Source organism: Eubalaena glacialis, chromosome 6 (genome assembly GCF_028564815.1).
Source record: "Eubalaena glacialis isolate mEubGla1 chromosome 6, mEubGla1.1.hap2.+ XY, whole genome shotgun sequence".
NCBI lineage: Eukaryota > Metazoa > Chordata > Mammalia > Artiodactyla > Balaenidae > Eubalaena > Eubalaena glacialis.
The window spans coordinates 19,213,810-19,239,609 of record NC_083721.1 but is presented as its reverse complement, the minus strand read 5'-3'; the positions used below and the strand labels follow the sequence as shown (position 1 = coordinate 19,239,609).

Here is a 25,800-nt window from a genome sequence, read left to right as displayed (position 1 = left end):
TGCCCAATGTGATGGCATTAGGAGGTGGGGCCTTTGGGAAGTGATTAGGTCATGACGGTGGAGTCCTCATGAATGGGATATGTGCCCTTGTAAAGGAGGCTCCAGAGAGGCCCTAGCCCCTTCCACGTGAGGACACAAGAAGTCTGCGACCTGGAAGAGGGCCCTCACCTGACCATGCTGGCACCCAGATCTCAGACATCCAGCCTCCAGAACTGTGAGAAACCCAGTAGCTACTCAGTAGCTTATAATTTTATTATAGTAGCCTGAATGGGTTAAGACAGGGACAAACTTGAGGACGAAGATATGGCAACAAAATAGTTTGGACCAAGTAAAAACTGAATTAGGTCTATGAAGTATTTTACTAGCACTGGGAGTTGCCTGTTGGCCCCGATTTCCTGCTCAGACTTACAGCTAAGACACCACAGGTGTGGATGCCAAGGATTAGAATGTTCTTAGCAATCTTCCGATGACTTAAGGATCAGAAGGTTGTTACCATGGAATCATTCACACCGCACAATGGCGCTCCTCCAATAATGTATTTATTTACATGAAAACACCGTTTTATACAAATTGAAGACAAATCTCAAAGGGTTTGTCCAGGCTTGCCTTCCGCATTCCCTGATTTTGTCCCTTCCACTTTCATTTTTTTTTTTTTTTTTTTGGTATCATAAATAAAGTGTTTCAGACTGGGTGAAAGAAACTGAATCTACCTCTTCTTCCCCACCCAAAATTACTTTGAATATTTAACATCCATAGTCATCCTTCAAAGAAAACTCTTGCCCAGCATCATTTTATTTAATTTATTTATGTAATACAGTGTAGAAAGCTATCATGGTCATAAGCAATGATTCTGTACAATCATCCTGCAGAAAATTTTTGGGGAGAATTCTTGGTAATTGGAGACCAGCAGGGCAATCCCATCCCACCCTCCCCCACCTGTAAAAGTGCTTACAATGAACAGGGATTCTTTTATTTATCAAAGATCCGAAGATACGTGGACAAAAAAAGTTTCAATTCTCAATGCCTAATGTGTGCACATAAAACAGGCACAAAGAAATACACGTGTATCCTCATAATTCCTATATCACAAATATAGCAGAAGCAGCAATCTGTACAGTAAAATGCCATCGTGGAAAGAAAATCCTCTAACTCATTTGGAGTACATAAAAATGTTTAACTTTAAAATGCATAGTGATCAGGAAAAGAATACTTAGGCAAGAGAAGCAGCTAAACTCCCACGTTCACATGAAGCATCTCCCATCGATTCTTAAAGCATATTTCAAAGTAGGACTTAACTGGGTCACAAACCACAAGAATAATATACAACTGGCTAAGGGGCTATGTGATAAATAATCAGGAGGGAATCTATTCATGCACTAGTTAGATACAGCTAAATTCTTTACAGTACACAAAATCCATTAATAATGTAGTGGAGAGACCGAAATGTGAAGAGAGAGAATACATTACTGATTTGTATATTAATTCAAGTTCAGGCATCTACTTGTGTTACAGCACAGCTGTTGAAAGGTGATAATGAGTAAATAATAAAACAGAAGGGTTTGTTTCTTTCCACATTATTCTCGAAATGAACACCGATGGGTTGTGAAGCAATGGTTTTGCTGTCCAACTTCAGAGGCTCCTGCGGTGGTGGTCTAGTTCTGCATCTGCTCAAAGAACTTGTAAGTTGGGTTTTCGTAGCCGTTCTGCTGCATCTTGGAGAGGTGGCGCTCCTCTGGGGTCACAGCAGCGTCAACCTGCAAAGCAAGAACGAGGACAAATGCGTTAAGAAAAGCAATCTTTTAAGAGTGCACACGGAGAAGCAGTAAAAAGATAAGGTGCACTGCACTCTTCTCTTGCCAAGATTGCGGAACACCCACAATGTTCCCTCTTTCTTCACCACTTTGACATAGAGCAGAACGCCTGTGCCCACCAGTTATGCAGATGCTCCATCTACCACTAGGTGGCGCTTAAAACCTTGACCTGCTGGCTTGGCTTGTGAAGCGCTCACTGGTTGCTTCCCCAACTGAATAGTAACTGGATACATCTAGGGCAATAAATATTTTTTTCTTCTCCTGTTGGCTCGAAAAAAGACAAAAGGCTTCCAGGAAAGACTCCCTTACTTGAAAAGTGTGGTGTTAAGCTAGAAAAAAAAGCCAACAGTATTACGGAGAGAGATTCAGCAAAGTAGAAAGGAAGACTGCTGAATATCTCCCCGAGCTCGTTTTAGTTTGTCCCCGTGTTCACTAAATTCAAAATGTTAAAGAAAGACTCTTTTAATTAAAATAATGATATAGGTATATCAAAAGATATTAAAAAACACAGAAAGAACATGCTGTTCCAGATTATTATTATTTTTTAACCTAGCACTAAGATTCTAAAAGTATGTCATCCGAAGGTTTAAAGAGATTCCCTCTGTGATATGGTGGCTCCCCTCCAAGATCAGGCCAGCAGTTGTAAACTAGTGTTCCTCCCCTCAGTGTCACTGTTAGGCCCGAGCTACACTTACTTACTCTCTGCAGGCTGGGCCAGGTGTGGGATGGGGTGTGTGGGGGGATGTTTAGGTTTCTAGTATATTTGCTGTACCTCAAATAGTCCACAGAAGAGAGGAGGCAAATACTTAACTCTTTGCTGAATAAATGAAAGATTAGTTTTGTTATGATTACTTTAAAACTTCTGTAAAACCACTGGAAGATGGAGAAAATCAACACAAATTTAATCAGAGTGAAGAAGCATGTCTTCCACAGGAAAGGGTAAGATATGCTGTCCAGAAGTTGGTTTTTCTTTCAAAGGGGTGTTTTCTATTCTGTACACGATGAGATCGGGCTCCCTTCATCATTTCCAGGAGAATGCCGCAGGCCTGTTCTCCACTGTCCCGTGCTGCAAAGTGACATCTAGCTCCTGAAGCAGCTTTTCCCCATGAACCCAATGAAGGACAAACACCAGAGAGTGGGTGTGTTGGTGCTAGGACACTAGGTCTAGGGATGGAGGGCGATTGATACACCATGACTAAACCACACCGGCTAATGAATAATTTAGACCGAAAGCATGGTGCAGTCACTGTGGAACACATTATGGAGGCTCCTCAGTAAACCAAACATAGAACTACCATATGACCCAGCAATTCCACTTCTGAGTATGTATCCAAAGGAAATGATATCACTATCTTGAAAAGATACCTGCACCCCAATGTTCAGTGCAGTATTATTTACAATAGCCAAGACATGGACACAACCTAAGTGCCCATTAATGGATGAATGGATAAAGAAAATGTGATACACACATGACGGAATATTATTCAGCCATAATAAAGAAGGAAATTCTGCAGTTTGTGACAACAGGGATGAACCTTGAGGGCATTATGCTAAGCAAAATAAGTCAGACAGAGAAAAAGACAAATACTATAGGACTTCACTTATATGTGGAATCTAAAACAACCCAAATCATAGATACAGGGAGCAGACTGGTGGTTGCAGAGTTGGTGAAATGGGTGAAGATGGTCAAAAGATACAAACTTCCAGTTATAAGTTCTGGGGATGTTATGTAGAGCATGGTAACTATAGTCAACAATACTGCATTGTATATTTGAAAGTTGTTAAGAGAACAGATCTTCAAAGTTCTCATAACAAGAAAAAAATTGTAATTATGTGAAGTGATAGTTGTTAACTAAACTTATTTTGGTAATCATTTCACAATATATACATATATCAAATTATCATGCTGCAAACTTAAAACTAATACAGTGTTATATGTCAATATATCGCAATAAAACTGGAATAATCTGGTTCCCCCAAGGTTACTTTGTATGACTCCACCTCATGGACCAATTGACGCCTTTCAGTCTGGTCATGAGTTGGAATGATCACCTTGGCTAATCTCAAGGCAGCTGGAATAAAAAGTCATAAAATTCCCCTCAGAGGACACGGCTCAAATGGAGGCTCACCATCGCTGGCCCTGGGGGAATAATCACTGGTGTTTTCCCATCCCTTTCTCTTCCTTTGATCTGCTCTGTTGTCAACAAATGAGGTCACCTTGCTTTAACTGGCAATTGTGTCATTAGCCACTGACTTGTAAGTTAAAACGCCATCATTAAAGGTCAGCACCAATAACAAGTTCATTCATTCTCCAAATCTGCTTGCAGGAAACAGCCTGTCTGCAGCCCTATGCCATTTGAACTTGGGCTTCTTTTCACGCTGTGCCACCTCTTAACTGAGATTTCAAAGAATGTGGAGATTAAAGAAAAATCTTGCCGAGGAGATCAAGCACAAAGCTGCTATGTTTCTGAGTGTAGAAGAAAACATAGCGCTGCTTGATTGTTGGAGTATTAAACTTGTATCTCCCCCTGGAGCCACGTCAACCCTCATACTGGCTGCATTCATCAAGGGCAGGGGAACACCTGGCAACTTAATAGTTGATCTTCTCTTCAAAGGCCAAAGCCCAAATCTTTAAGAGAGCCCTGCCAGTAAATGCCAGGCTCAGAGGCTGGTATGCAAGTCAGGCAGCTAACTTTCCTGTCTTTCCTTGGCCTCTTTTCTACTTGCTAATCCTCAAGACCCTTTGCCGCTGGGAGGGCAGCTGTTCTGCCGGTCCTGCAGTGTGGCGGCTTGGCCCTCAGGCCTCAGAGGGCTCAGGAGCTACAGGAGCTTTTACAACATGGCAGCCAAGGAGTGTGGATTGCATCTTTTTATTCCCAACCTCTCGAGAGCTAAAAGTGAAACAGTACTCATGTCCATGGATAAACCTACCACGGAAGGAAGGGTGGCAGGTAAGGGGGAGCCTTCCTCCCCAGCAAGGCTCAGCCATCTGTCACTCACTATTTCCCTTCAAAGGGAGCTGGGGGAAGATGTAGCCAGTGGTGCTTATTCTGGAAGAAACCATAGAACAAGGGAGTGGGGGACAGAATCCCCATCTGCTCCCCGGGGCAGGAACATGTGTCACTTGCTGAGATGAAAACCCACCTGGCACAGCACCTCTGAGCGTCCCCTCTCTGGACTTTCTGGACTTGATGGGAGAAATGACTGATCTGAAATCTTCATCTTTGTTAGAGACCCCGGGGCCCCTGCGCTGCACCCCAGCTTGGACTTCCACGGGTCACTGCTGCTGACACACACTGAGAACTGAGCCCGAAGAGCCTGACTCATCTGGTCCTAACACGACCTTGAGTAGAACTTTTGACTACTGTTTGGCTAATGCCCTCTTCCTACCCCTTTCTCCCTGAACTTGACTCTTTGGAGCTATTTATTCCTTCACTATATCCAGAAGATTTATAGCTCAACCACTAGACTGTAGACATAAAATCTATTTGGGTCTCTCCTTAATTTCTAGATACCCCTGCCATCCCGTTTCTCATGTACGTACTTTAAGCTTGGAGGAGGGCCAGTGGACACTGTATTTTAATTTTATTACGTATAGTAATCAGCAGGATGTGTGTTGATGGGTGTCCCTTTATGCATGGCCCAACAACAGAATCCCGGCCCCTAAGACTTTCCATATCAGGTCATCTAGGTGGACAAAGAATGGAGGCTAAGATAAACTAAACATGCAAAGTAACCAGAGAGTGCAAGAACATCAAAACCCCCAGGAACACGGGAAGGAAAGTACAAGCAAAGAGAACAGCAATGACGTTTTCAAGCTAATGGTTTATCCCTTCTAGTAACCTCGCAGTGTTGGTTTTCTACTCTACAGTATACATGTTCATTTTCTTAATTATATTTCCAGCTCTTTACAAGTAGTTCAGTTATATTTAGTGCCTACATCAAGTAATTCTTCAGGCATGCCCTGGAACTCTCCCGCTATGCTGAGGATTTCCTTTGACCTTCCAATTTCTCCTCCTGCTGTTCACTTCCAGCCACCTGAAGATTTGGAGTCCACTCTCACTTTTTCTTACCATTGCTTCCAATTTAACCTGACCAATCTGTCTGACTGCTATAGCGGTTGCTAGGTGCCTCCGCTAAAAGTTGACTTTTTGCCAGGAAGAAAGGACCCATAAGGACCTATTTTTATAATGTCACCAATCTGATAGAACATTCATTAGAAAGAGTCATATGCCATATCTCTATAAAAAGCTAAAGAAGCAACTCTCTTCTTTAGATCATTCATGAGATGACTGGGGGCGGGGATGGGAGACTTCTGGTGTTCTAGTTATCAGATCTGTGAAAGAAAAATTTTTTTATGTCCTTCAATAGAGAGAATTTGTGCCCCCCGCTTCTTATTAAAGATGAGGAGTAGTGGACATACTACTCCAATATATATTTTAAAATATTCAGTGTCAACTGACATCAGTGTAGAAAAGGCCCATCTGTTACTAAACAGAACCTGGGGTCAATGGGCTTTGCAGAACCTGATTACAGCAGGACAACAGTGGGTAATTCAGCAGGCGTGGGATACTCAGCCACCAGAGATGGTGCGCGCATTTGGGAAACAGAATAACAGAGGGCTATCTTGTCACTGCTTGAAGCACAAATGAAGCACTGTCATCTCCTTGGGAAAACGTGGCTAATGACTTACAGACTGAATCTCTGGCCTTATGACTAAGCAAGTCATTAAATCAATATTTATTGCTTAGTTTTTCAAAACCAAAACTAGCAACTGCTCATTTCTACCGGGTAACGATTCTATTAATAAAAGTACTGGGCTTGCTTTCACTTCCACACCTCTGTGATCTTCTGCAGCAATCTTTTCCTCTAATAAGGAGCGATTTCCTGGACACCAAAGCTTTTGTTGTGATTTCTCCTTCATGCACGGATGGCGTGAGGTGTGACTGTATTCTGTTCTGACAGACTTAGACCCATCCATCTGGGAATACCCATTTACTCATTTTTGTTCTTAGTGAAATAAGGTTACTCATTAATGAAATAGGTTAACCAGAGCTGGCAATAAACTTATTTCCATGTCCTTGAGGGTGACAGCCTGCTAAGACAGGCAGAGACACGTGTGTGGGAGGATCACTTCATTCGGTGTAGACTCTGAGAGCAGTGAGGTTGAAACCCCCCAGCACCCTGCATCACCCAGGCCACGTGAGGCAGCCTAGGTGTCTAGGCTGGGTTGCAGCTCTCTGTGTCCAAGTTCAACCACCACAGCTAGACTATCACCTTCCTGAGGGCAGGGATGGTGACAAGCACCTTAGATGAAGTTAGCCTGAAGCTCCTCAAGCTCCGTGTTGAACACTGGCTCAACACGTAGCTTGAGGAAGGGTTACCTAAGGAATGGAGAGAAAGGAAGGCCTTTCCAGGGAAAAAGGGATGGTTTCCCGGCTCTTGACAACATTGTTACTTTAAGGAAGAAGGAAGTGAGAGGAAATGAAGAAAAGAAACACAAAAGGAGGTGGGGCAGTCACTCTAGAGGTTCCTAGTTGCTCTCAAGTAGCTAACAAAATAAATACCAAGAGAAGGGCTGATCGACTGCCCTCCCTACAAGGATGCCTTCTGGTTTAAAAATTAATTTATTTTTTTTCAGAACTCATGTTAAAGCATCAACTGCTCTAATATTCCAAAACCAAGGAGACTTTTCTTGCTAACTAACCAAAAGAAACATTTAACCTAGGCAGCTGTAAGAAGGCTTAAAAGGCGACTAGTGAGAGACTAGTGAGCTTGGAGACAAGGAGATACCATTTTCTGCTCCCTAAGGTTTGCTTAGACAACAAAGAGGCAGGAGCGGTAACACTCTATATACATCAGTGATTCTCAAAACTGACTGCATGTCTGATTCAGCTGCGAACATTTTCTACACTCAGATTTCCAGCCTCTTATTTAGAAATTCTGTTTCCCTAGGTCTGAGGTGGGACCTGGGGAATGTGTCCTTTGAAATCAGTACCTGGTAAGTCTCATGCACAACCATGGCAATCATGGCAAAGAGCCCCTGAGAGGCCTTGTTTTACCGCCCAGCATCACTGGCCTCTGTTATGGGCGGAACTGTGTCCTCCCCAAATTCCGATGCTAAAAACCTAATCCTTAATACCTCACAATGTAACTGTATTTGGAGGGTCTTTAAAGACGAAATTAAGGTTAAATGAGGTCATTAGTGTGGACCTTTTGCAGTTAATACTGGTGTCCTTACAAGAAGAGGAGATTAGGACACAGACCTGCACAGGGGAAGATGATATAAAGGCACAGGGAGGCCACGTATGAGCCCAGGAGAGAGGCCTCAGGAATTGTGAGGAAATACATTTCTGTTGTTTAAGCCACCCAGTCTGTGGCTTTGCTATGGCAGCCTGAGCAAACCAATATAGGCTCTTTGTCCTTCGGCACCAAAGACGGGCACTTTGATAAAAAGGAAGCCACCTCTTGGGTAGATTCATCAGTTCAAGGCCATTAAAATGTATGATTATATTAAAAAAATTTAAATGGGCTTTTGAATTATTCAAGTATGAAAACAGTTTTTTTTTTTTTGCTCAAACATGGAATTAAAATGAAAAATGAAAAAAAATTGTTTTTTTTTTGAAAAAAATTGTTTTGAGTAGAAATGAGATTACTGATGCTAATAACACTACTAATAATACATCTTATACTGTTTCAAAGGACAGAAGCTCAGAAATACTATTATGAAGAGCAGCACCCCATACTTCATGACGCTGTCATCGCTTATTTATGTGCTTACCCTCCTATCCGTCAATCATTCCGTTCTTATACATCTTGCCACCTGTTTCCTGGATTCATTCATTTCACTGTTCTTTAGCACATCCACACCAGGATGGGCATGGAAAACAAGACTCAAAGCCAATTTCCACCAGCAGCTCCTGTAAACAAGGAGCTTGGATGTTCCAAGTGCTGAACTAAATGAGGTTTCTGGCTTTGCCACAAACTTAATTTATTTAAACCGTTCCTACCCTCCTGTAATCAAGAATGGTTTGGAGCACATTTCCTTGGGGTTAGTGAGAAGTTTAACTCACTGGAAATATCTGAACTTTGCTCTGATGGAAAAAGCAATGGACAGGATGTGGGGAAATCTGTACTGTGAACTTGGCTCTACGGAGTTTGACATTGAAAGGACATGTCTTCTGTCTGGGTCTGTTTTCTCATCTAGAAAATGAGAAGATCAATTAATTGATCATTGAGATCTCTTTCAGCTCTAAAAATTCTAAACTTCTCAAGATGTATTAATTCACTTTCTCTAACAGTTTCCTAAAAAAATACGTATACTGTGAGGTTCCTCCCCTAAACCCTGCATTTTAAATGCATATAAAGAACTTATTTGCACATTTAATTTTATTTTAAAATATTTTGTATCATGTGTTTAAGGCATCATATTTGAATCCCGCAGCTTACTCTATTTTGTTGGTGTAACTCGCTACCTCTGTGTTGTACATACTCCTGTTTCTCACAGGTTGGGGTGTTTGGAGAGTCTCAAGTAAATGTAATTGTCACTTTGTGGGTCTTCTCTCCACCTCCAGTGCCACTGCACTAACACCTTGAAACTAAGATATTTCAGGTGGATGTGCAGGGTGACAGGTTAAAGATCTTGAACAACCTTGTATGTTTCACTCAGCCTTTTGGTACAATGTGATTTTCTGTGAAACTTTAAAGGTAAGACTCTTTACTGAAAATTATTTACTATTACCTGGCTTGAGTTAGAAATCAAATTATTTAAGATAAAAAAATCCAGCAATAAATGTGCTTAAAAAAAAATTTTTTTTAAAGCAGCCTTCCACTTCCTTTTTCATTTGTAACTTCTGCTGTTATTTTTTCTTTTAAATGTTTGTAATCACAATATCCGTAATCACAATATCCGTAAGCCAGGCATTACCATTAGTATTATTTTGATATTTCAATACAAGTTATAAGAAGTTGAGATAGCAGCATATATCCCCAATGTCTTGATCACAGTAGTTATAAGTTGGAATGAATAAAAACCAGAAGCAAGAAAATAGCTGCAACTTGAGCAGCAATATGGATTGTTTGTTCAAAGAAGAGATACTTGGATGATTCTTAGTCTAACACCCGGCAAGATTTTCTTCATAATCTTTAACTCCCACTTGCAAACATGCAGACACGTTTACCTACCTCCACCACACCATGATGGATGGACGTGTACTGTTTCTTCTTTAGCATCACCAGGGTGATGACAATCACTGTTGCTATGACAACACCGCCCACCATGAGTCCAATGATTGCACCTTTGTTTGAACCCACATCTTCTGCAAAGAACACCTTGAAAACAAATGCAAGAGAAAGGATTGTAATTGTGGGAGATATCTGGATGAGGTATGTGAAAAGTTTCAGTATATTCGGTATATATTTTATGCCGTAAGTTTGAGTTGTTGGTCACTCAATTATTTGGTGCGTACTTGAAGAAAAACCCCACATTCTATTACTAAGAATGATATCTGTAGTCTATAGAATGATGTACAACATGTGGCTGCCCCAGTCCTAGAAAGTCCACTTCCCTCCATCCCCCACATGTCTCTAGAAAGGCAAAACAGAAGCCTGCAGGGACCTGAAACCCTTTGACAGATGGAACATTCTGTAAGAGGGGGACGGCAGCTCTCGGATCTATCAAAAACTGGAAAGGCACGGATCGTGATTATGAAAGGAGGTCAGTATTTTCCCAGTCACAGCAGGTTTAAACTGGGAGACCTGACGCATGACCGCTATGCCTTAGGTGCTTTTCCAAACTATAGATGCCCTCATTTCCTTAGAGGGACATTTTTAATACATAGGAACAAGCATTCTGAAACAAAGACATTAAACAGAAGAAAAAAGGCCATCTTGTTACCTACTTTCAGCCACAATAATTCAGCAAGACACTAATTAACCTTGAGAAGCATCATGCTTAAAAGGCACTTATTTCAAAGAGAAGTAGTAGGCAACAAGATAGGAATTTTAATAGCCACACATTAACACATGCTTTCTTACTATGTTGTCTCTGGCAACTCAACTAAAAATGTTGTTTTATTCTTGATGTTTATTTGTGTTAAACATGAAAAGAATTTAGAGAATACTGTAAAGAAGAAATTTATTCAGTGATAAATTTATTACACTACATTCCTTCATACTGTTTATAAACACAAGTCATTATTTTTCAACTTTACTTGAATGGAATTATAAAAACACACTGCAACTTTTATCATTTTTTATGTAAGGACATGCTCTTATGACAGATCATCTGGCCCAACTACTACTGAACATATACCACATTTGCTATGTCAATTAAGAAAAACAGCTCCCTAAATAATTCTTTTAGTATAATCTCAAGATAGTAAAATGACGGACTGGCATGGCTAGAACTAACATCCTAGCAGTCTGAAAAGGCAACATGAAATACAGCAAATAAAGCGAATTTCTAAAAGAGTTTTACTTACGGTATATCTGCAACGAAATTATAAACTGTTCATAATTATGCCCCTTTCTAAACAAATATGCTCACTCAACATATTTATAAAGAGCAAATCATTAATTAGCTAACGATAAAAGTATGAGGTAATCAGGAATGAATGCAAGTCTGGACATCGTCCTATGTCTTTAAGAAAATACTGTAATTTTGTACTATTCATTGCACTAATTATAGTACATTATTTCGTCAACTAGCTCAGCAGAGGGAGCTGATTCTCTTAACTGCTGCTCCTGCCATTAGCCACGGTCGTATTACAGGACTTAGTGTAATTGCGGAGATGGGCTTTTATGACGCAGGCACCAGAAAACGCAAATCCACACGTTAATCTTCAGCTCTCTGCCCCACCAGCTCCCAAATCCTCAACAGATTCCACAAGTTTTTATTAACCTCTTCAGCATCAGCCAGATCAAGAGTGCCCCTGATTCTATAATAACTGACACTGGATTAACTTGCCAAAGAAAACCGTGCTTCCAAAAGTTCCCTGTGCTTTTATCAAAAAGATTATGGGAGTTAAAATGCAAATCTGAATCTCAAGTCAATTTTGAACTTGCCTCAATTGTTTAGAGTGAAGAGAGGCATACACTATACTTTATACGGGTTTCTGTTGGAGTTTAATACTTGGATTTATAAATTTTGTTTATGAATAATGGAAAGACAGTTTCCCCTTGAAAGGGAAAAACACATGTATACACACACACACAAACAAAAACAAAGTAAGTGCCTGAGAGAGTCCTTCTCAAGTATTATTACTGCTTTCAGAATTTGATTACCACTTTTGTTCACTACTGAATGTGCAACAACATTGTCTTCTTTATTAATTTAAGCCACTTACTGGGCTTGTTTACTCTTAAGATGGGAGGACCCCTAGCATAATGCAGGATTGATTTATCTGAAGCTTTCGGTAAAGGTTTTTATGTAACCTTAAGGGAGATGGGTGCCTGTTGATTTACTCCAATTCTAACATTTGACGGGGGAAAAAGGGCAATTTTGTCTGAAAACGAAGCCCCAGTCTTTCTTGCCCAAGCCTTCGGCTGAACAAACACACTGCTGGGAACATAATGCAGTCTGGCTCACCTACCCCTCTACCTACCGCCAGAGAGTCCCAAACATCCCACCCCGGAGAAAGAATTTAAAATGTGGGGAGGGGACAGACAGGAGGGGTGAGAGAGAGGCGACGAAGCCCAGGGGAAGAGTTACAAATGTGAAATTAAGCCAACGGCCGTGAAGCTGTTCTGTGAACCCAAGTAGTGTTTGTACGTGTTTATTTGAGATTTCGATCCTTCACACAAACCTATTCTAAACCCGATTTCCTAGAAAACAGACACGAAGTTAATTAAAATGGCTGGTAGAATACAAAGTAATTCCACTTTAAGCCCAACGTGGGCTCAGCTGCTTTCTAGACCTAAAGAACTACTATATAAAGAGCCTCTTTTTCTTTTCTTCACGTTTTCATGATGATCCTATAGGCAAGTGTTTTATTTTTGTTTTAATCTTTTCCTTAACTGGATTTCTGACCCAAGAGGAACGAAAGTCATTTGGCAAGACAGAGTGGTCGGAAGAGGTAGATTATGTCACGTACCAGTTTTTGATGACGAACTTCATATCCTGAATCATGTCGGAACTCTGCATCCATCTTCACTTCCGAAATCTCTTCCGTCTTGATATTTGTCAACCCCGAACCTGCATGATACCATAAGCATTACACCATAATCAAAATACGCAGGTCAGTCCATTTGTTTTATCTATAAACAATAACATTACAACACAAAGCCTACCAGAAACTTCTTTCTAGGCCTGAAGTTAGAGGAAAATAGATGAATGACTTTCTTCAAGAAAAATGACACCCTATATTTAAATCCTTAACCACTACCTATTTTAAACAAAAAGAAATTAAAGATTAAAGAAATCTGCGCTTCAGGCTTCTATTGTCTTTAAACACAGGCTATAATTTTTTTTTTTTTTTTTAATGGGGAAAAAAACAGAAGTTAAATGCTAGTTGGGAGGCTGGAAAGGATTTGCTCCTAGAATACGCTCGCTTGGTTTAGGTGCTTATTGTTTAGCCTATTATATGTCTTTTTCCATGTGCTCTCCTTCCTTCAGAAAAAATAATAAAAGGCTTTAAAAATGAGTATTAATTACCTGGCAGAACAAAACTGCTACTTTAGGACTTTGTTCCAATTACAAATAAATTATGTTCGTGCATCTATGCAGTGAAGAACTGTAAAAATCATATTTATTTAGTTAAGTGATTTAGTTATAGATACATAATGTAAATGGTTCATCTGCTGAATAAAGAACTGCAGTACATAATTTTTGAAAAATGCTTCTGTGGGACTAACAGAATTTCTAACGTACTAACTCTTCTTTCTCTATAAATTGCTATATGATTCTTACACTAATTGTTATAATGAATTTAATTTTTCAGATAGTAATTTGAAGCTTAAAATCAAAACGCAAAGTAATTTTTAAAACAAAAAGTGAAATTACAAAGTATAAATATCGTTTCCACGTTGTAGCAATTAAATATCAAAAGTCAGAATTTTAGGATGAGAATGGCTTCTAAAATCATCTCTTCTCTGGTGTTCCCACCCAGGGGTAAACTCTCAGCTCTCCTTAAACAGAGAGCAATTATCAGTTTGCCTCCATTTTTGGACAGCTTTGTCTACTAGAATGGCCTTTCTTACATTAAGCCAAAATCAGTTTCCTTATAACTTCCACTCTGTTCAACACAGAGCAAACCTAAATCTCCCTTCTGCCCTATAGCCTTGAACAGATCAGATACCCAAGGAGAGGCACCATGTTCCTGCTGATTCTTCTCTTACTTGGGCTACACATTAGCAAGTTCCTTCAGCTCCCATGGGACCTGATTTCCTGCTTTTGGTCTATCAACTCTTACGTCTTGTCTACAAGGTGCTGTGAACCTTGTCACACATCTTGCTGAAATTGAAAAGCAATGTCCACAGCGTATGACGTGCCAGTCTAACAGCACAGTCTACACAAAGAGAAAAGAGGATAATTTTACAAGATCCAGGGAACCCATAGTGGTTGTGACATATCACTGATTCTTGGCCAACTGCTCAGAAAGCTTCCATTTAATAACCTATTTGAAAATGGACCCAAGATCAATGTCAGTCTCCACCCGGCATGTAGATTGTGATGCTGTCTTTTCTCCCTTCTGCTTGTCACAACTACGTTTTCTTATCCCTATCTTCCCAGCTCTTCCTAGTCCACAAACATCAGGGAGAGTGGTTCTACGATCTTGCCCTCAAGTTCTTCTAGCCCATGATTTATAGGAACTTGGACTTGAGTAGAGAAGTGTGGTAGTTTAAAAATATATCCACAAATTTGTGGATGCTCCTCCCAGCAAGAGGTAGGATTTAATTCCTTTCTCCTCAGGTGTAGACCTGATATAGTGACTTGCTTCCACTGTTAGAATATGGCAAAAGTGATGGGGTATGACTTCTGAGACTGGGTCATACAAGGCAGTTTCCTTTGTATTCTCTCTCTTGGATCACTTGGTCTGGGGAAAGCCAGCTGCCATGTTGTGAGGACACTCAAAAGTTCACATGGTGAGGTACTGAGGTCTCCTGCCAACAGCCATGTGAGCAAGCCATCTTGGAAGAAGACCCACCAGCCCCAGCCAAACTTCAAGCCCTCAGATGATTGCAGCTGTGGCAGATGTCTTGCTTGCAACCTCCTGAGAGACCCTGAGCCTGAAGCACCCAGCTAAACCATGTTTGAAATCCTTGAAATTCATTATAAGAAGGTAAATGTTTGTTTTTAAGTTGCTAAGTTATGGGGTTATTTATTACATAGTAATAGATAACTATTACAAAGGGCTAGTGCCTTGTTTTCTCATCTTCACCTGTCTTGGACTTGACTTTCCTTTAACAAAAGACCATCCTGTTTAATATACACATGAAAGACAGAAGCACAATCGAAGTGGGACAGTTTCCCATCCTCTCTCATCTTTTAACTGGTCCATTCACTGACTGCCCCCTGATCCCTAACCCCATCCCAAGAGCTGTAGGGCTCTCTATTCTTATTTATGTTCTTGCTTTAAAATGATTAGCATTTTCTAATAAGTTTCATCTTATTCTGACCGCTAATCTTCCTGATACAAATGTTTATTGGGCTGTGACACTAATGCTCTTTTATTTCTCATTAGTTGTATACTTTTATCTTTCTACAAACCCTTTTAAATCTGAGGTCCCTTTAGAACCAAAGTGATTTCTTTATACCTTACCCTCTTTCTGTCATCAGGATCTAACAGTGCAAGAGTTAAAATTATATTTCTGAGATTTTAAGAAAACTCTCTTGAATAGTCTTTCCTTCTAGAAAAACCCACACCCTTTCTGAAAGGACACGAAGATTACTTTTCATAGTCAAAAAAATTTCAAATTCATGTAGCAAGTCAGAACAACAGATAATTAATTATAGCACAATAGTTTGCAGGACTCTCCGCGGAAAGAGCTCTCCCTAGTTCATTTTTGTACAGCATGTATAGTCATTCACTGAAAAGCCTTTCCATACATTAAGCAAATGTCATTAAAAGGGGAAAAAATTAATAAGCTTGCACCAGGAAAATGTCACTGATAATAAGCTGAAACTGCATACAGTGATATGTGATGAGAAGTTTTAAGTAAATCGCAGGGACCTTCACTTACAGTTTTACCACATGCATTTTCTGAGTTGTCCTGATTCCACTCTAAGCTCTGACACCAGACTCTCGTTCTCTAAGCTCTGACACCAGGCTCTCAGCAAGAAGGGAAGCATGTTCACTTGAAGAAGGGAAGCATGTCCTTCAGGAAACCTTTCTCAAAGGATCTGGTTTCCTTTATTAGGACTGGAGTAGTGTGGTTAAAATTATAGTGGGAAGGGTAAGCTTTCCACCCTGTGAAGAGCCTGCTAATGTACAGACGTAGCTCAGAGATATTGCAGTTTAGTTTCAGACTATCGCAATAAAGTGAATATTGCAATAACGTGAGTCATAATATTTTTGGGGGGTTCCCAGTGCATATAAAAGCTATGTTTGTACTATACTGTAGTCTATTCTGAAAAACAATGCGTGTACCTTAATTAAAAATACTTTATTGCTAAAAAATGCTAACCATCATCTAAGCCTTCAGCTAGTTGTAATCTTCTTGCAATAGTAACATCAAAGATGACTATCACAGATCACCATAATATAATAATAACAAAGAAGTTTGAAATAACGCGCAATTACCAAAATGTGACACAGAGACATGAAGAGAGCAAATGCTTTTGGGAAAATGGCGCCAATAGACTTGCTCACTTCAGTGTTGCCACAAACCTTCAGTTTGTAAAAAATGCAATATCTGTGAAGAGCAATAAAACGAGGTATGCCTGTATTTGTCTCCTTTATTCTGGTCAAATGGCATTACTTGTCCTTCAGAGTCTATTTCTCTCTGGAAATAAGCCCAGAGGAGTAGCTGTAATGGTCACCGTTCCTAGAAATCACCACTGATATTATGGTGTTCCCTCCTTGACACTACATTCTAGAAGTTACTGTACCCTGTTATTTCAGATATAGAAGTCAAGGAGAAGTCATTTTCCTCAGTTGTGATTATACAAAAGCCCTTTCTTTACTTGTTTCAGAGTGACAGCAGTGATTATTTAAAAAACAATGACATCAATTGAATAACATGATGTGACAATCCTGGAAAGGGTTTCTAAGTTTGGAAAATCTAATGATATAATTGAGCACATTAGACTCAAACACGTGGTCTCATAAAGTGTGATGATGAAGAACCAGAAGTAATGCTAGAAAACACAGGGGGAAACTGGTCCAAATGCTTGAAAGACTCACTACAAGCACAAAAATATAGAGCATACGTATGTCTTAAGACATATGCAGCAAATAGGACTGTTCATAAACATACCTTAGCTAGAATCTCCCTCACTTCCTATCTGAGCATTCTTTCCCCACTATGGCCCTCTTCTACTGGGGAACCCAAGCCTTACAATAGTATAAGAAAGGAAGCTTGGCCCAGGCCATTATCTCTTCTATCTGTAGAGAACATTCCCCTCTTCTTTGACAAGGGATGTGCCCAAAACCTTTCAAAACCTATCTCAAAGCTCATCTCCAGCAAGTGCCCTGATTAACGCACCCCTTGGTTAACACCGCATGTGCTCACATCTCAAACAAACATCACAAGGTGGTTTACACTTTATGTTACTTTGTATTTCCGTGCCTTTCTAATTCCATCTCATCTTTCTAAATACACAAAGTGTGGTCTTTCTATTCAAGCTCCTGAGAACAGGGGCCTTATTACTTAATTTCTTTCGACCCTCCAAAGCAGTTGGAGAGTCTTTGTGAAATATCAAAATGAGCTATTGCTATTGTTACAACAAAGACTTTAGAAGGAGCTTCTTCCCATCTGTATATTACCTCTAAGTATTCTCAAGCTCTTCCCTTAAAACAAATTGTTTTTGTTTCAGAATGTATGGAAAAGTCCTTCTCATTTCAGATTTTTTTAAAAAAGGAAAAAAATCTACTTCAGTGGTGTTACCTCTTCCTGGGTATTTCAATAGGAACATAATTGCCCAGTGTGCCCAATGTAGCAACTTAATAAAATTGGTTGAATGAGCGCTTCTAATTCACATTTCATGTTTGTAGATGAAAAGCATCTCTTCCTTTAAAAATAAAGTAGGAAGTGCCATAAAAAAAGGCCCAAGGCAAAGGACCAACCTAAGCTGGTATCAGTTGCAGTTAGAATGGAACGGACCCTCACTCAGCCTTGGGCCCTACCAGTGGGCTGAGCAGGCTGGGGATGTGTCAACTGCTGGTTCCTTGACATTTACTTGTGTGACACTGGCAATAAGGAAGAAGTTAGAAGAGCTGAAACTGGGTCTGACTTACTATAATTTAAATTTCTCTGAAAAGCCCTACAGAAAGAGATTCATAAAATCAAGGAGATTGGCTGTCAAGATGTGTCACTCCACTGCCCCCGCTGCCCTGTTAATTATAGCGCAGAGGCATGAAGGTGCCACAAGGCAGACTCTGAATTTCTCGTCAGTGATTGCGGTGGGAAGCAGATGGAATCTGAGTCTGTGCTGGCAGAGAGGGGCAGGGGCTGCTCCTGGCCCCGCTGCTGACTGCATCTCAACCTGGGAGCAAAGGTCCACCTCCTTGTGTTAACATCTCCATAAGAGGTTAATGCCCTGTTCCTCGATTACCGCGTGGGGACATTACGAAGATACAGAAGAAAACATTTATGGGTAGGTTTGCACTGTTGGGGGAGTAAAATCTCCCCAGAATATATATAGATTTGTCAATTCAGTAACTTCTCTTTTTGATTCATTGAAAGCAATGGGTACTTATCAGATGGGCGAGGTAGTGCACGGGGTCAAAACCAGGCATGTATGTGCTTTTGTTGTGTGTGACATTATTCTTAACGCTAAATTTGAGACATAGGAAGGTGAAAGTGTGTTTCCTCTTAATGCTTGGGAAACTACCAAAAAAAGTGTCCATATCAGTGTTAATGGGGATTTTAAGTAGTATAAAAAATAAAGAACTTGTATGGAAAATTAGGCACGTACCTCTGCTGTGTTTTAGACACTCATCAAGAATAAGTATATACAACCCACAAAAGATAAAATGGAAATATTTCTGGGCTCTAAAGATATTCCAATTCTGATATTGTTAGGAACTCATGTCTACTTGAGGAACTGAGCCAAGTTTGAGCCCAGTTCAGTTAGAAACGGACCATCCGGATACCAAACAAGAAAGAAAGAATGAGATGTTCCAGCAGTAACCAGGTCGTCACCAGCTAGACTCTGCATCTGTGTAGGTTTCCATTTTTGAGGACTGACAGGCTCTACAGAACCCTCTCCACCAGAAAATCAAAAGAAAAAACCAAACGTTGGAAGGGCTCCTTTTTATTGCTTCAAAAGGAACGCTCAGAAAGAAAAAAAATTGATCACCTAATTAGGAACTTGGGAAATGAAGTGTAAGGAAAAGCAAAGGGGAGTTTAAAAAAGTTTGGTTTCCATGGTCATTTCAAACCCTGCTTCTCCATATCTGCAATTCAGAGAGGCTAACCCCCAAGAAAGGGGCTGCGTCTGCGCAAGCGCGAGATGCGGAGGGGCGGAGGGTCACCGGGATATACCTGGTCGAGTGGTCAGTCCTCGGTCGGCGGCAGGGCGGGCGTCAACAGGCTCGACTGGGCACAGGAAGCAAGATACACGGAAAGCAAACAAGACAAATCGAGATGGTAAGTCGTGGCTCCTGAACACAGCGCAAGGAAAAGCATGTGCAATACACAAGTTATAAAAAAAAAAAAAAAAAAAAAAGAGGAGCAGCTAGAAAAGAACCCCAGTGAGTTAATCCTGAGCATCAAGGATGGGAGGGGTACCACTTCAAAAGGCTTATCGCTATTGATGTGCCAATCCTACTCCTTAGTTTTCTAATAAATGCGCTCACCAGGATAAGATACGCGGCAACATCAAAGAAGACGGGCTGGGAGTGTGGGTTTTCCTCTCAGCGAATTTAGAAATAGTTTCTTGGCTTTTGATTAGAAATAGAATACATTATACCCAGCGCAGTGGAAAATCTTAAAGATACCTCCTTTTACAACTATCCAATCTTATCTTTTTTTTTTAAATCTTATTTTATTTTACAGTTAATGAACTACAAAAGGACTCCGTTAAATCGCCAGGAGAAAGGCAAATAGGAATTTATCAGGAGAGGAACGTTTCACCACATAATCTGCCATTTAGCGAAGCAAATTTGTTCCCAGTTTGAGGGTAGAAGAGGTAAACCAGAGTTTCCTCCCCCTCTCTCTGTATTTTTAAAGACTGGTTTCTATTTCATAGATGACATAGAGTTGAAATGTGTGAAGTGCAAATACTTCCTTTCATATTTGTCGACTTTCACAATTTTTTCTTTGCGAGCATTCTGGGTCTGACCCAAAGAAAACATTGCAGTCAGCACAATAGTGCCCACTGTTGTTGACCATTAGCTGGTATTTCCAAAGTACTTCTGATTCTCAGAAAATATTAACTTGAACTTACCCTGGTCTTTGAAGAAACAGGCAAGGGAAAGAAACAAAGCTTTTAGGATAAATAGTGGACAAGGGGCCAGTGAAGCCATGAGGGAGGATAAAGCCTCTTGGGTAAGGCCTGGGAAATATAAAAGTAAGAAGGTAAGGAAAAGTGAGCAGAGGTGCCCATGGGAAGAGAAGGTGTGCTCGATGGGATGGCATTGGATCAAAAATTTCAGTAAGACCATACAGCTTACTGATGCACGCAGCCCGGGCATTCAAAAATGGGATTATAAGCCCAAGTCGATTTTGAATGCCATACGTTAGCAGGGAACAGTAAGTGAGAAGAAAGTGGCAGCAAGCCAAGTCTTCAAAATAGGAGAAAACAATGTTGCTGAGAATACCAAGACATTTGGATGTATCCAAAGAAAAAGGTGGTTTGGTCCTTTATCATGCAGCCTGGCAGCACCACAGAGGAGAAAAGGAGGGCGGAGGCATCCAAACCCAACATTTACAATGCAGGCGACTTGGGGCAAGTGATCACGTCTGAGGCTGTTTCTTCATAAGTAAAATAGAAATAATAACTGTTATCTTCTAATTGTAATGAGGAACCAAAAATTTTAAAAATCCATTTCAAAAACTCTCAAATACTATAAAACTGCATTTATTAGATATCCTATTTATGAAATATTCTACGACAACTGTTGTGAGGATGACTAACACTCTATTCATGTATCAGATTAAGACATACTTCCTTCTGCAACTCACAAATACATCTGAACAATACTGTTTCTCTGTATTTCATCCTTTTTCCCATCTGCAACAACGTATAGTGAGGGACTTTATTACTCCTTATAAAATGGTGTTAACTGAAGGATTATTGTACTTTTTGAGAGCTTCCTGATGACAAGAGCCCCAAATGGTGCTTCAGTTGAAGGTAAGAATGTACCAAAGCAAACTCACAGAGCAAAAAAGTAACTTAAAGTGATTACCTTCATCAATGGTTCAATCATTAGAAACTGTATTCCACTCAGGGGAAAGCAGTTGAGTTTGTGGTTTAAATTTGGACTGAAGATGTGGTAGTCAGTCTAGTCTCAGGGTCCATTTTAATGCCACCACTTGTTTTCTCTGCGCTGTTGGGCAAACCTCCTTCTTTCTGAGCTTCTGTTTTGTCACAAGGAAGCTGGGTTTTTCCAGGGCTCAAACGTGCACACATATGCCAAAGACCCTTACAAATGATAAAGCCCTATTCCATAATTACTCAAGGGAATATGGAAACGCATCAAATGTCTGAAAGACATTAGGTCTGAAAGATATTACCACAAAAAGCTGTCATTAGTTTATTCTGGGTGAGGAGATCATTCCTATAAATTTCTCCGCCTTTCTGTTTCAAGGTGCATGTATTATTTGAAAACAGTAATAAAACTATATTTTTTAGGAAGATAAACAATAATAATTTTAGTGACTTAAACTTTAGTCTGCTTTAACAGTGTGAGGCTGATTTAATATGAGTAAATATTCAAAAAATAAGTAACTCGTGTTCAGTGATCAGACATCAATAATTAAACGATAATTTCATCACTGCAAAAAAGAATATACATTGACGAGAAAAAGGAGTGCATTACTTCCCAATCCAAAATAAATACTTTCTAATTTTTCAAATGGACCATTACTCGTTGAACCAGCAAGTAACTTCAATATAGTGTTCAAAACATGTTACTTTGGCTGTTTAGTAAATTAAACACTAGAAACAGATTGTCTTAAAGAGTTAAAATAAAACTTAGGCAGAAATATGTTATTCTACTGCCATCAGCAGCTCTGAATCAAACAGTCCCCTATAAAAAGAAATAGAATGATGGAAGCGCTAGGACTTTTGAGTTTGTTAGCTCTGGCATTCCTTGTAATAGACCAGTTGTAAGCTAAATGCTGCCCAGCACAACCTCCCCTCCCCATCAGGCCTAAGGTGATGGAGGAATCAGCAGGAAATCAGTTTTACTCATAGATAAGAGGGGCCTGAAAAGCCCTGGCTTGCAGGTTTGATGAAAGACATTATTTAATCTCAATTTCCCCATTTAAAGTGCTTTGTTCATTGCTGCTTTATGGCTAAATGAAAATGTACCAGAGGGCAAATTCACGATGCAATTACACAATACAATCTTACAAGACCTAGTGTGCCTCTTGAAGAATATTATAGTGTTTTGTGTATGTATTATACACAGACAAGCTGACTGCTGGCCACAAAAACTTTCTGGTGGCCACTGCATTCTTCCTCATCTTCAGACTGGCTTGGTCAGGCAGTCATGAAAATGCAGAGCAAACACAAATGCTATTAGCACAAAAGCTTTCAGCCAGATGATTTCACAATCCATGAGAACAACTGTTTTATAAACAACAGCTTCACTTCGGTTTAGCCATTTCAGTTTTGTGGCTCAGAAAACCACAGAATAAAAATCCCTGAAGGCAAATCACAGCTGGTCAAAGAGCCTAAAATATTGGAAAACTGTGTTTGTGATATGCTTATTTTTTCAATATAAATTAACAGAATGCCTGGGTGTCTGACCCTCTCTGTGGACTTGACTGATTGTTCTTGAGAAAAATAACAAATTTTTGGTAAGCGTTCGAAGCTCTGATGATGATAAGGATTGCATGAACAATGAAAGGAAATCCTTTGAGAATTTTAGATATTTTCAATAGCTTTGTGTGCAAGCACATGTCTGTAAGATTAACAAGGAACAGACTCTGGGGAGAGGGAGAAGAGGAAGATGGGGAGAAAGGGTAGGATTTTAGGACTATTATACGGCTTGTTATATTCATTAATTTTAAGGATATACTGTTTGGGTGATAGGGTGACTCTCTGAGACAAGCTGGTAAAACCTCTCTAATATGATCCTGGTTCTATTTAAAAACAAACAAGCAAACAAACAAAATAAAACCAACCAACAAACAAAAAACTACCACTGAACATTTACTACATTCTAGGCACTTTGCTAAGAGTTTTCCATACCATCTCATTTAATGCTCACACCCTGTCTCTGAGTTAGCAATTATTACCAACTCTATTTTACAGACTAGGAAGCAGCCCAAGAGGCTCTGTGACTTGCCCCAAATGTAGCAGCGCTGGAATTTAAACGCTGATGCACATCATTCTGTAGCGTGGGATGGTGGGGAATGTGGAGGTGTTTTTGGTTGTCACTATGATGGGAGAAGGAGGGTGGACATTATTGGCTTTTAGTGACTGGGGACCGGGGATGCTAGATGGCATGCACAGGGCAATCCCACACAAATAAAAATTGTCCTGCACCCTACACAGCTTCCTAAATTCCTGCTGGACATTTATGTATTTACGATTATGTGAGTCCAAAACCTAATTCAGCTTTATATATAAACACAATGCATTTCTGCACAGTTCTTACTGTAGATCTTCCTGGAGCTCACCATTGGATAAAATGAAGAAAGAAAAACTAATTCAGGGCCCCCCTATCAGTCTGCGTCTGTATTTGTCACATCCATAAGGGGGCAAACGCCTGACTGCCATTGTTTCCATTGGTAGTCAAGCCTGAACACTTGTTGAAACACTTACTATAAATTACATCCATTGTATTGACTCCCCTACCAAACTCTGTCAGTTCGGTTTAAGATTCATTGTTAGAGAGACTTTTCAAAATGTTATAAAAGGAGTGGTGGTCTGATGATGGTGAAAACCAGAACTCAAGCTCTGAGATCTTAAATATTATTGCCTCCAATACTCTCATGTAAGATTTTGCTGTTTGTCAATAACATCCTTATTTAACAAGACTATTAGCTCTTTTGATGAGGCCTAGGCAATGTAACAGCTGTATCTTGGTCAGGGATCCAGAGGCACTCAGTCACGGACTATGTCCAACTGGGCATCTATCTTGGCAATACTCAAGGGCCCTGGGGTGTGTGTTCAGTCCATTGCTGTTCTGGGGTATCTCCAAACCATTTTTGTTCTTGACCTTCCAAAAACTGATCACCTTGGGGAAACTGATCACTTTGGGGAAACCCAGGATAAATCCAGTTTTTTTTTGGATTATTTGGCAAGAGGAGGAGAAAAAAAAATCACAGCTTGCTTTCTAACTTGTACCAACACTTCTTTGTTTCTTGTTTGATTTGAGGGAATTGTTAAGGGGCAGAAGAACAGGAAAACAGCTGAGAGTGCTGACAATGGCATCAGGGGTGGGACTTCAGGAAGTGGCTTTAGTGAAATGAAATAGTTCCTTTTTATATTTCTACGTAAAAGGAACAGTCAGTATTCATCCCATTTTTTTTTCCTAAACCAAATGGATCAGTTTGGCTACTATTTAAAAATTTTAACATAAGAAGCATGTTTAAATATTGATAGAATGCATATAATTTTTAGTGGAGATCATATATATGCCTCTGAGTACACATAAAGTCAAGATAAAATGCTTAGGGCATATAAGAGCAGATTTATTTAACTGCGGTATTACTTATACTATTAATATGATAAATGCAAAGCTAAATTTACGTCATTAAAGACACCAAGAAAACATGTAGGCCGATATCCATATATAAAGCAGTTGAGCTCTCAAGATTTGATAGAGAAAGGGAAATTCTGAAATTCAGGAAGTGAAGCACCTTCTGGGATGTTTATAATGTTTTGCTATTCTCTATTGTGGTCTGTGGTACCAAGCTCATTGCATTTCACTGTATTCACTAAATTTGAAGAGTTAACATAAAACAGGGGATGGAGTGTCTTTTATCTTCATTAAACTTTGCACAGTTCACATTTCTAAAGGAAATACCAAATATTACAACAAACATCCACATTAATGTCTGTAAATTAATTTTACTCTGCTGCTAACTTAGCTTACGTTGTTAGCTTTCTAAATCTCTTTCCATAAATTTTACCATAAATAAATTACAATTTGTAGTCTCTATTATTTGTGTGTGTGTGTTCATAAAAATGATTACGGTAAACTCTAAAGTATGTTTTATCCTACTTTTCCAAAATCAATAAATAATGGAAAATATTAAATGGGAACATTTCATTTATGGAAAATATATATTTAAAAGACATGTGAAAAGGTCTTAAATTATAAGAAATTGATATTTAATTCTTTATAAATTATAATTTTAGAATCACATGGGAGATGAATAAGTTCTCAATGGCAGAGGCAATTTTTAATAAAAATAGAGAATAATCTATGTATTTAAATTTTTCCATAAAAAGCTAAAACTTGGACATAAATGACAAACTACACATTTAACATTATTTGGTATAAAAAGGGCATTAAGGACTGCAATTTTCTACCAAACAAAGTTTGTTAGACTCCATACATGTTACCTATTTCTCTATCAATTAAACAACCCAGTATCCTAAAGGAAAAGAAGAAATCTTGTGTGTGTTCAGTTTACAAAATGAGATTGGACATTTTTCACAAAAAATTCTCATTAGAGACTGACTGATGAGGATTTTAAATGACCA

The 25,800-nt window shown here is 39.5% G+C and overlaps 1 protein-coding gene across 4 annotated transcripts in view; it reads right to left on the bottom strand.

Annotated features, from left to right (window-relative positions):
• Positions 1-785: 785 nt before the first annotated feature.
• The window catches only part of APP (amyloid beta precursor protein), a 286,588-nt gene continuing 261,573 nt past the window's right edge, over positions 786-25,800 (bottom strand). For 2 of the 4 annotated variants that reach the window (XM_061194013.1, XM_061194009.1), the window contains 4 exons: positions 19,458-19,511; positions 12,905-13,005; positions 9,996-10,142; positions 786-1,754 (listed from right to left, as the gene is read on the bottom strand). In XM_061194013.1, coding sequence (XP_061049996.1) covers positions 1,653-1,754; positions 9,996-10,142; positions 12,905-13,005; positions 19,458-19,511 — 404 coding nt within the window. In that variant the 3' untranslated portion in view covers positions 786-1,652. The remainder of the gene's footprint in view (positions 1,755-9,995; positions 10,143-12,904; positions 13,006-19,457; positions 19,512-25,800) is intronic. The other 2 variants (XM_061194014.1, XM_061194010.1) reach the window with 1 other exon arrangement.